The sequence below is a fragment of the Rhizophagus irregularis genome, chromosome 4 (assembly GCF_026210795.1).
Source record: "Rhizophagus irregularis chromosome 4, complete sequence".
Lineage (NCBI taxonomy): Eukaryota > Fungi > Glomeromycota > Glomeromycetes > Glomerales > Glomeraceae > Rhizophagus > Rhizophagus irregularis.
The window spans coordinates 1,551,301-1,563,942 of record NC_089432.1 but is presented as its reverse complement, the minus strand read 5'-3'; the positions used below and the strand labels follow the sequence as shown (position 1 = coordinate 1,563,942).

General features: G+C 28.1%; 3 protein-coding genes across 3 annotated transcripts; 1 reads left to right on the top strand and 2 right to left on the bottom strand.

The window, feature by feature from the left end:
• Positions 1–1,752: 1,752 nt before the first annotated feature.
• On the bottom strand, positions 1,753–4,171 carry OCT59_023716 (uncharacterized protein; the record flags this gene model as incomplete). The annotated part of the gene is made up of 6 exons (XM_066134905.1): positions 1,753–1,800; positions 1,888–2,897; positions 2,965–3,310; positions 3,396–3,580; positions 3,662–3,734; positions 3,914–4,171. The coding sequence occupies 6 exons, from the start codon at positions 4,169–4,171 to the stop codon at positions 1,753–1,755; spliced, it is 1,920 nt and encodes a 639-aa protein (XP_065990984.1).
• Positions 4,172–5,517: 1,346 nt separating this feature from the next.
• Positions 5,518–6,271, top strand: OCT59_023715 (uncharacterized protein; the record flags this gene model as incomplete). The annotated part of the gene is made up of 2 exons (XM_066134904.1): positions 5,518–5,593; positions 5,913–6,271. 2 exons carry the CDS (start codon positions 5,518–5,520, stop codon positions 6,269–6,271), a joined length of 435 nt encoding a protein of 144 aa, XP_065990983.1.
• A 3,696-nt stretch (positions 6,272–9,967) lies between these two features.
• OCT59_023714 (uncharacterized protein) lies at positions 9,968–10,297 on the bottom strand (the record flags this gene model as incomplete). Its single annotated transcript, XM_025329364.2, has 1 exon — positions 9,968–10,297. The coding sequence occupies one exon, from the start codon at positions 10,295–10,297 to the stop codon at positions 9,968–9,970; it is 330 nt and encodes a 109-aa protein (XP_025171642.2).
• Between the last annotated feature and the right edge of the window lie 2,345 nt (positions 10,298–12,642).

The window sequence follows — 12,642 nt, the reverse complement described above, 5'->3', positions numbered from 1 at the left end:
CATGAAATTAACCGACATCATTTTGACTTCCATTTTACCGACATCTAACTTTGTTTCATCGACATGATATATTATCGACATAAAAATTACCCGACTTGCGAAAATTTATAATTCATCAACCAGTTGAGCCACACCCTTATTTCAAATTATTTGATGATCTCTTTGATTTTTAAGGGTAACATTTGTAATTAATAAAGAAAATTTACTGCTGTTCAAAAAAGGTTTCACCGAATGAGTAATAATTATGTTATTTATTGAATAAATTTAATTGTATTATACAATTTGAAAGTAAATAAGCTTACAATTTTTTTTTTGTGTTTTATTAATTATAAATTATTGATTAAGAAAACGATAAATACAAAATAAAAAAATGAATTATACTACATATGGTTATTAAGATATTTTCAAGAAAGACCTTAAACAAATTTCGATCACGTTGGATGGAAAATGTGATGTCGGTAAAAAGGCAAGTCGGCAAAGTGAAATCAGTAAATCTTATGTCGGTGGAACAGGTGTCGGTAAAATGGGTGAAATACGAACTAATACATTATGTACAGTCGCGTCGGAAAGTAATGCCCGATTTGAAAATGAAGACAAAAACAAAAATATTTGTATTTTTTCACCAGTATATACATTAGTAAAAAATTTATATCTAGTTTGCTTCTCATACTACATCAAATTTTCACAATCCCAGGGTGGCAGCCTTCCCAAAAACAGAACTATTTAAATTTTCATTTTTTCTTCAGTACAGCTTTAAGTTCGCCTACAGCTTTTGGGAGGAGGTCAACACTTCTGGGTAATATATTGGTTCGTTTCTAATTGTTCTCTACTTTGTTTAAACCAAGTAAATTTGTTGGCAAATCACTAGTTGCAATTTTATTTAATTTTAGCTGATTTTTGGCTTAAAGATGAAATCTATAATTATCTTGCCACTCGTGATTATCTTGGCATCCAGTGATCCAAATTTGGCGAATAAGGGCTCATTGGATTCGTCTCGTCAAGACGAATTGAATGGTGGTCGGTTCATATCTCTAGGATCAATATATGCTAAGATATACATTAAAATATATTTTGGACGTTTTTGCCATTATCTCGTGATATATCGATACTATACACATGGGCTGGCCACTATTCGATGCGTCTCGAAGAGACTAATCCAATGAGCCTTTGATTATCAAAATTGGATCACTGTATAGTGAGCTATTCCCGATTTTATGAAATTCAGAGTTTCGAAAAATTTTCAGGTAAAGTATGTTTGGAGGTATATCTCGGCATCTATTGTACCTAAAGACATGATTCAACTAACATTGGACTCGTTTTGGTGAGGTAAATCCAACAAGCCTTAATTTGTCAAACTCTGATCACTGGATGCTGGGATAACCATAGTGGCTAAATAATTATAACCTCCATCTGTAAGTAATCGGGCAATACTTTCCGACGCGACTGTACATGATACATTCAGTTTATACCATAAATGTGCACAATACATAACTCGAAATACCTATCTATCGATCGATCGATCGTATAAACTATTAATTGATAGATGAAAAAGTGGTTTGCAGTCTTAAAACATTCATCAAAATCTTTATCTCGCACACGCTCTATCGTGTTGATTCGTCGATCCGATTCTATAATATTGTAGTACTCAAGAAAAGGAAAGCAAATATAATAAATAATACTTTTTTTTTTATTTAAATATAATAATATACATATAAAAATACATAAATAGTATACAAATAATAAATAATAATATTATAGTACAAAATTATTTTTTAAAAATAAGTAATCATCTAAACTAATCTAAAATATATGCACAATACAGTAAATTAAAGATAAAAATAAATATGATAAAAAAATTTTTATAATTATCATATTATTATTATTCACATTTTTTCTATTACTTAATTTTGAAATTTCTTCTAATCTTTCTTTAGCTTTTTGAAAACCATTTTCAGATGATTTTTTATACCAATAAATTCCCTGATCAATATCTTTTACGATACCAATTCCATTTTCATACATTAATGCAAGATTATATTGAGCAGTTTCATCACCTAAATATGAAGCTTTTTGATATAAATGAAATGCTTCTTGTTTATTTGTACTGGTTCCAATCCCATTTTTATAAAAATATCCTAACATTGTTATTCCATTCAAATATTCTCCTTCTGCAGATTTTTTAAATAATTCAAAGGCTTTTTTATTATTCGCATTAATACCGATTCCATTCTTATAACAAAGTCCAAGATTATAACTAGCAATTATATTCCCATTAATTGAAGCTTTTTCATACCATTCAACAGCTATCTTTAAATCTTCTTTAACGTCCGTTCCATGTTCATATAAATAACCAAGATTTAATTGACCCGCTGCAAAATCCTTATTCGCGCATTTTTTAAAATATTCGAATGCTAATCCTTGATTTTTTATAGTTCCATAACCACATTTATAACATAATCCAATATAATATTGTGCTAAAACATGATTATGTTTTGAAGCATTAAAAAATAATTCAAATGCATTATTTCTATTTTCACTTGTTCCAATACCAGTATAATTAAAATATCCTAATAAAAATATGGACGTTGAATTATTTTGATTATTTAATAACCAACTATATAGTTCTTTCAAAGATATATTATATATGTTAATATAATCAAGAATATATTTATTTCTAAATTTTGGTTCCTTTCCTTCGTTAGTCAACTTAAAAATTAGGTTCACTATTCTATCAACCATGATACTTAATTCATCTTCAGGTTTAAATTGAACATTTATAATAAAGTCATCAGTCTGATAATTATTTATTGTTTTGTATGATTCCACGATAATATTATTTAATCTTGAAACCACTTGATTCATAGTCGGACGATTTTCCGGTTCACCATCCCAACAATCTAAATAAATATTTGAATATTAATATAATTATTGGTATATTATAAATGATTAAAATTATTAATTTACCATTATAAAGATCGATATAACTAATAGGCGTATCTGGAACAGGATTTTCTCTTAATCCTTGAAAAATTTTCCAATGTAAATTATCATCATCTATTCCGTCATAGGGAGGTATTCCACTTGATATTTCCCATAAGAGAACCCCGACGCTATATACGTCACTTCTTTCATTTAATGTATATATTTTTGTGGGATTATTTTTATTTATTTGATTACTAAATAATTTTGGATCAATGTAAGGAAAAGAACCGAAATTTATTTGTCGTTTAGATGCTTCTTTAATTCTTTTTGATACTCCAAAATCAGCCAATTTAATTGTATTCTGATGAACCATTATACTAGTAGAATTCTAAATAAAAAAAATTTTTTTTTTATTAATATCATCACGCATCAAACATTCTTATGCATTTAAGAAAAAAAGAAATTATTTTTACCAAATCTCGATGCACAATTCCCTCTTCATGCAGATATGAAACAGCACTAGCCAATTGATATGCTAGGCTGAATTTGTCATTCCAAGTAAGTTCATAAAACTTTCTCTTTAGATATTGTTGAAGTGTTCCGCCGTCCGCATATTCCATTACTACCCAATATTTTTGTAATTGTTCATCTTCGTTATCTAATGAAAAGAAATAATCGTTATATATAATGATTGATATACGATAAATATTTATACGTGTTTAATATATGGTTGTTATACCTTGATCTAAAACAGTTATTCCATAAAAGCGTATAACATTATTATGAAAATCCACTTCGCGTTGAAGTTTAACCTAATTAATTAATTAACCAATTAAATTTAATTATTCATATAGGTTTTCTTATTAAAGACTTTTCAAACAAAAATTTAAAGAATTATTTTTTTTTTTGTTTACATTATAATAAAAAAAAATTGCATAATTATTTGATTTGATTAAATTTCTTAAAAATATAATAATAATTAAAAAATTACCTCATGAATAATTTCTTTAATTGTGGAGTTATCTCGTACAAAATATGATTTTAACGATAAATATTTATTTGAATTTTTCCAATTTGCTCGATAAATTTTTCCGTATGTACCCGTACTAATTTCTTTGATATTATTAAAATTTTTATATTCATAATACTTAATATGTCTTTTGGCAATGGCTTCTTCAATCCAATTAATACATGGGTTCGACCTTCTATTAGAATGCACACTATTGTTAGGGCTTGGAGTACTTGACATATTGAATAATAGAAAATATTGTGCAGAAAAAAAAAATGAAAAAATTTTTCTTTTTTCTTTTTTTTTTCTTAAAAAAAAACAGGTTTATCAACTATTTTCTTTGTTCCGAATTTGACAAGTAAATGCATTGACAGGTGTTGACAGGTGTTTCCCGTCGTTCCGATTTCGAAATATATATTGCACAAATTGATCATGCATTAACATGCATCTAATAAAAAAATTGTTACAATTTTTTTTTTGTTTCTACGCCATCATAACTTTAGTTTAGTTTGTAGCTCAAATAACCTAAATAAGTAATTCTTGTATAGAAATTTATATTTTTTATTTCTCTTGTACTCTCTTATGACATAATAAAGGGCAGTATTTTTTTTTTTTTTCAAAGGAGAAAGAAAAAATAGGTCCATGTCTGCCTGCCGATCAAAGAGAAAATCATATGCTGCATTTCATTGTATAACAAGCTGTTTAACAAATTTACTTAATTTATATAATTTTTTTCGCGTAAATACTTTCTCGAAATTCATAAAAGATTATCTTCATAAGTAAATGCGGCATTATATTATTTCACTTTGTAAAATGATTTGTTATAAAGGTTTAAAATTCACATGGGATTAATGAGTTTTTAATGAGTTCAAAATGAGGTATATAGGTTAAGTGCATACATAACGAATGAATATTAATTGTTAACGCCAACTGGCTGAGAATTTTTATCAACCCTTGCATAAAACCACATATAATTATAAATTTTATTAAAAAAAAAAATTTTTTTAAATTAATTTTTATTATTAAAAAATTCTAATAAGTCTAAATAATTTATGTTATGATTTTTCTATTTTATAAGCTCGTATTTAATATTATGGAAATATTTTGCTTATAAATTTTTTTATAACATTAACGAAAATTGTATAAACAAATAAAGAAACGGAAATGAAATAACCGCTGTTTCCAGTCCAGTGAATTTTTTCTTATCCATTTCAAAAAACTGAGTGATTATTGTACTACTCATGTGGTCATAAAAAAAAAATCAGCCTTACGATAATCGCGTGAATCTAAGACGATTTTCGATAATTTAATAATTTTGAAATTTAACGTAAAAGGGTTTATTATTTCTATTCTATTCGAACATTCGGACGCAGTTATGTACAGTATACATTGTTAGCATTGTTAGCATAAAAACGCGTAACTATGCTTACGTGACTGGTTAGTATTAAACTATACATGAATATATAAAGCGTTAAGCGTTCATGTGATCGTATGTTACGTCACTATAATAAGTGTACCCTTCTTTGGTGCTCTTGATCAATGTCGGTCGATCTTACTCATGCACCATGTTGATTCTATTATAAATTATGGTGCAAATTAATAATACAAGAGAACTAAGAACAACGACAAGCACATATTACATTTTAGGTTATATTTATGCTTGTAAAGGAAAAGTGAAATCTGCAACATTTTATCAAACTTTTAAAATTTTAAGATTTCTTTGAGGACGACAAGGACGATCATTTTATATTATTCAAATTCCAAAATATTTAATTATTAAATTTTTATTAATTTTTTTTTAATAGAATTCGAACGGGTATTATAATAAATAAATAAAAATGCATAATTTTAAATTTTCTCTTATCGAATATTTTACAACTATGATCAAAGTACAATAAAATTACAATGACCTAAACGTGATCAATATATTTACTTGTGAAATGATGTAAAACAAAATTATTTACAATTATTTATTTAATAGCAGCGAGACGCGAACGTGAAGCTATTACTATCGAAAAACGACGTATTCAAAAGGAGGAAGCCGCCAAACAAAAAGCTGAAAAAGCTGCGGCGAATACATTACGTCAACAAAAATCAAACGGCATCCCACATCAAACTTCCCCATTGGACGATACAGACACAGGGAACTTGATGCACATTGATTCTAACGATGCTGTTCCTTCAACGTCCACATCAATTGCTTCGCCATCTATATCATCAACAACATTCACATTTAAAAACCAACCTTACACCTATGCTTTCACACACGTTAGCGATGTTATTCTGATATGCAAAGAAGGTACGAATTTCGCATCAAAAAACAAGATGACAGTTACCTGAAAAGAACAACGTATTACTCAAGCACTCTCCGCCGTTAAGTGATAACGGAGACGAGAACGCTTCTCATAACAAACGACGCAAAGATAATATACTCGACGAACCCGACACTCCCACCTTCGGAGTGTATACCACCCTTTTCCCCTCCGATAGACCACCTTTCAGTAGGACAATACCATAGTTTCTTATTAAAGTATCATTCCATCTATGGCAGTATTACAGACGGCATTTTTGAGTAAATGAAAGATCAATACGGGAGGATAATAATAATCGTGAAAGTAATTAAACAGGATTTTTTTGTTATCCTTTGTTAATATTTCGGATAGAACTGGCCACGCTAGATAGTTCGAGGTTGTATATCTGGCGGGGTGGTTCCACGCGTGGGATTAGGGACCAACTTTAAATTACTCTAGTTTAGAGCAATTGCTGCATGCCGTTGTACCTTCGTTTCTGTCGTCATGTTAAAAATAAAAATAAAAATTTACAATTATTTACGCCCAAGCTCATATTCGCTGGACGTCCTCAAATTTTCTTCATTCAGGATTATGACAATCACATAGTGATACTTTATTGTTTGATAACATAGATTTAATAGATATTTTTCCTCATAATTCTATTTTTTCGTTGGTTCTTAGGGGATGGCCGGAAATGACGTCATTTCCTAAAGGAGGCCATGATGATGCACCCCACTCAGATGATCATATAAGGTTATAACCTATAAACCTTTGATGATCACCTGAGTGGTGCGTCTTACCGATTATCTGGGGTTTTAAACATATCACGCTTTGATAATATCACTTTTTTAAACATGAAAAAAAATAACAAAAGAAGTATTATATATTAAATTTAATAAAAAAAATATTTCGTAATATGCAAAAATATCATTGAGAATTTTTTTTTATAGTAAAAATATTTTTTGGTGGAGTATTTCGTTAGAACATTTTTTAATAGGAAAGATTTTTTTTTGATAGATCATTCGTTAGAAATTTTTAATATGGTAATTCTTTTGAGAATTTTTTTAATAGGTAAGATTTTTTTTTTAATAGGGAAAATGTTTTTTGACGGAAGATTTTCGTTAGAAATTTTTCTTTAATAGGGGATTTTTTTTTGACAATTTTGTTGGTTGAAAAGTTTTTTTATAGGTGAGTCTTTTTTTTTGATGGAGAATTTCGTCTAAAAGTCTTTTAATAGAAAATTTATTGAAAATAATTTTTTTAATAAGAGTATTGAGAATTTTAGCTTTGAAATTTTTTTTTATTTAATAATAGAATTTCGTTAAAAATTGATACTTTTTTTTTTATAAAATTTATTAGAAATTTTATTGGAAATTTTTAATCCTATCATGATTTTTCTTAATTTTATCCTTATTAATGTAATTGAAATTTTATTCTTAATATATAGTTTCAGTTTTTATAATATTATATTTTCTTTGTTATGACATTGGATTGGATTTTAATTTTTAATAATGTAAGTTTGCAGTTATTCTTTAGCGACTGGTTTAAATTTTTAGATGATACTTATTACGTGATAGATAAGGAGTATAAAGAATTATATGGTTCGGATTAGGATAGAATATAGATATATCATGTATATTTTATAATTAATTAATAGATATACACAGTAAAATTCGATATAACGGAACCATCCGTTCCAGTAAAAATATCCGGTATATCGAGACTTCCGATATCAAAAAATTTCGATATACCGGATTTTATATATAAATAACATGAAATTCCTTTATATCAAGTTTTTATTTGTGCGACATATGCGACAAACATTGGAAATTTAGATTATTTTTGTTTAAAACATTATTTGGTAAATTTTATACACTGGAATTAACTAAAACTTAAAAAAATCATTTATTCTACCCTGTTTTTGCTTTTCTTACCTCACTATTAGACATATTTTCAATAAAAAAGTTCGTGATTAAAGTGTAAAAAAAGATTTCAATTTCGTGTATTTATTTTTAAGGGTTCACATATATTAACATTTTCAAATAAACAACTTATTTAGGAAATTCATTCTTATAAAGTGATGAAATTTTTCTGAATATATTGACTAGGAATGTTGAAAATATTGAAGAATCTTTATCTGAGTCTTCAAAGCTTGCGTATTCCACTAAAATTTCTAAAAGGTTATCACGCTGCTAATTTTATTGGTTTTACATCCGTTTTCAAAATGGTTGATGCTATTTATTTATGATTAAATATTCGAATACCAATATTCGTCCGGTTTTCGTCCATTATTTGTCCGGTTTTCATCCGGTTTTCGGTTTTTATTTTTTTCATTCAAACATAACAGCATCAACCATCTTGAAAACGGCGATAAAATCGTGAATCGTCACGTGTTTCGGTAAATCGAATCATTTTTATTATAACTGATTTGTTATTTGTTCCGTTATATATTTCTGATATAACCCCTTTGGTTTTTTCTTACGTTACAATAGCTCTTACGGAAGGACGGACATTTTTATTTTGTCACGTCCTTTAACTGTAGCGTAGTTCTACCGTTTTAGTAGTTTAAATCGAAGGGTGAGGTCCTGTCCTGGGTAGGTTTTATATCTTACAGAATTTGGGATTGGTATCCGAGTATCTTATACTAGAATAGGGATGGCAACGGTCGGTCATGGTCGGTCATCGGTCGGTCATAACCGGTCAAGAACCTTTGACCGACCGACCGACCGTTTGACCGACCGTTTGACCGATCATTTTTTTTATATTTTCTCAGCGTTTTTATTAAGGAAATTGAAAAAACGTGCGAAAACGTTTTTTTTTATTAAATTATTAATAAAAAACGTTTTCGCAACGTTTCTATTAAAATAATTAAAAAAACGTTGCGAAAACGTTTTATTTTAATTAAATTACTAATAAAAACGTTTTCGCAACGTTTTTTGTTAAAATAATTAAAACCGTTTGCGAAAAACGTTTTTTAAAATTAAATTATTAATAAAAAAACGTTTTCGCGACGTTTTTTATTAAATTTTTCATAAAAAAATTTGGTCGGTCAAACGGTCGGTCAAACGGTCAGTCAAACGGTCGGTCAGAAGTCTTGACCGACCGATATCGGTCACGGTCATGACCGGTCATAATCGGTTAATGACCGTGACCGTTGCCATCCCTATACTAGAATAGTTCTTCTTTACTTCCTTGTATCTAAATACCTATCAATGTATAGATCTTTGATCACTCCTCTTTATGAAATAAATAAATATTTGTTCCGTTATAGCCATTATCGAGATTTTACTAATAAATTCCATTATATCAAATTTATTTTAATATATGTGATTTGGTTCCGGAAAAAAGTCCGGTATAAGGCCAGTTCCGGTTTATTGGGATTCCGTTATATCGTATTTCACTGTGTATTATGTATATTATTACAATTTATAGTACATTTAATAAACAATTTATTAACATTTTATGAATAAATAATGAACATAAAATGGGCTCATTTTTCCGTTTATTTTACGTCTATGTTATGTATATTTTACGTTTAGACTAATACAGTCAAATTAATTATTGTTTTTTATATAATAAAAAAAATGGTTATTTGATGTACATTTAATAAAAAAAAAATATTTTTCATAGGGCACAATATACTAAAAACGTAATAAATAATAAAATAATAATGATGCAAATGATTATAATTAATAAAAGAAATAGAATAGAGTAGCATAATTACCTATTATCATGTTGCACAGTATTAACATTGCCATAGTTCCCATTTAAAAAGGTTGCCATGATAGTGGAAACAGAGATCTTGAGTATTTTCGAATGGACCCCGCCATTTATCTTCTTCAAATGCCGAAGCACCAACACCAAAAACAAGCCAATACGTACTTACTTTGGAAGGTACAGTTAAATAGAAACCTTCGTGAGCGAATGAGTAACTTTCAAAGATTGCATCGTTATTATCGGGACTCCAATGCCAAGTTTCTTTTTCATTTGTATAGGTAACGGCAGCTATAGCCTGTGTACCTTTATCCAATTTGTTATGGATCCATACAGTATGGTCGGCTTCGACGGGTGACATAAAAGCTATTATGCTAAAGATAGCAATGAATAAGACGAAAAAAGGGAAACTTGAAAGAGATTTCATAATAATTATAAAATAAAGATATATTTATTGAGTTTTGATAAAAATTTTTACTCTTTCTTGTTTACTCCTTTTTGAAAGTAGTAAATTTGTGATTTTTTATTTTACTTTTGATTAATCTTGAGGTGTATATATATTGAAATTTCGGCATATATAATGGATGATATTTTAACCACCATACTTAATAACTGTGTTATTATGCAGACATGTTTCCATATGAAAAGCATAGTAAACATGTGATAATTAATATATGTTGTGGAGTATTATAACGTAACATAAACAAAGACTCATAATTGTGAGTAATTTACGTTCATATCATTCATGTGAAATGAAATGAATTTCTTGGCATCGAGTTTTAAAGGATAACCTTCAGGGGCATCACATTTCTGTTCCTTCACCTTTTATTCACGGGAATAGTAGTTTTTTTTGAAAATGATGATTTCATCCTTTCCCCTCCTATCCTTTCTTCCCCTTTCTTTCGCCCTTTCCCCTTCCCTTACTCCTATCCTTCTCTTTTCCTTTCCCTTTCACGGCTTTATAAGTACCTATTTTATAAGTGACAGGACGATACTAATGTAAAACGAACATTTTTTTTGATTAACCGTTAAGTAAAAAAAAAAGTTATTTAAAGAGAAAATAAAAAAAGTAATAATAAAATTGCTCCAGAAAGATCATATCAAATAAAGGAATAGAAGGAATCTATAAACAGCAATCTAAATAATTGTATCTGGATGTCAAACGGATTTATTCCTAACCAGATCCAAACACTATGACTACTTCAGAATTGATTGATTGGAGAATCATGAATCAATTAATGAATCAACAATTGTGAATTGGAGTTGACTTTCAAAACTCCTAAATTAATTCCGAAACTATTTCAAAACTTCAAAACTATTTTCGAAATTCCCGAAAAAAAGAGTATTCCTTTAATAAAAAATAATAATAAATAAAAAAAAAAGAGTAAATATCAGTATATTATCGGAAAAAAACCATTACTATACCAGATACCGACATGCATATGATTTTTAATATCACACATCAAACCATATCGGATTTATGATATTTGAACGATATGTCACGATAGTTCATGACCTGATATTTCAGTGATTTAACATTTAACAAAACGACTAACAAGAAAAATTAAGCTTTCTCTTCAACGAGAAGTTACTTGTTTTTTAATATTTAATATTTTGGCATACTTTTTATATTTAGCAAAAAATGTTAATATCTGATATTTTAAGTATATATCTTTATAATACTTTCACATTCCCAAAATTGTTATTTTTTTTTTTAGATGTAATAATTTTATAATAACAATATTTTTATTATATATAATAAATTTAAAATGTTTTGTGAGAATTAATAAATTTATTATTAAAATTAATAAATTTTTTTTATACGGGAACCATTGTAAGTTTGAAGCGAAAAACTAAAATTTGCGCTTTCATTGGGTGGCAATCACGTGGAGGACAGAAATTCACGTGATCGATTTTTTTTTCATCCTTCGTCTTGCGAAATAATCACAATTAATAGAAATATTAATCATTACAAGGTATGAAAATATTATTACGTCTAAAAAATAAGTGTCGGGATAATGAGTGTCAGGATTATGAGCGTTGGGATCTTCATAGGGGCAATCATTGACATATACAATACTTTTATAATACTTTAAATGATTAAAATAAGTATATTTTTATGTCTTTCGCATAAAAATAGAAAAGGATTCTTTTTTAATATTGTCTTTATTAGTAAAAATATTAAAATGTATCAACCTTTTTATTATCTCATATAATTATTATTTTCAATTGTGATAATTGCAGGAGAAAGGTTTTCGGTGAGGTAATTGTCGGTGAACCAATCCCCTTTGAAAATAAATGGATAACTTCAGGAGCTTGTCATTTAATTAGGCCGCTCTACCCTGTAAAAAAAGTCAATACGCTTTTTATATTCCATCTTTTTTCCGTAAAAGGCTCATATTTCCGGAATTAATAACCTTATATCGCGGAATTTATCAATTTATTTACATTTTCCGTGAATGGATCCGTGAAAGGCTCATTTTTACAGAGTTTTTTACAGAAATAACGGATAAAATTTTTTATAGAGATGTTTCTAACGTTCCATTTCAAATTTTTTTTATTGTAGGACCCTCAAGACGCTTTGAAACTGTTTGGAAACCCTATAAAAAGAGTCGATCCGTTTTTTATATTTCCGGAATTAATAACCTTATATCGCGGAATTTATCGATTTATTTACATTTTCCGTGAATGGATCCGGGAAAGGCT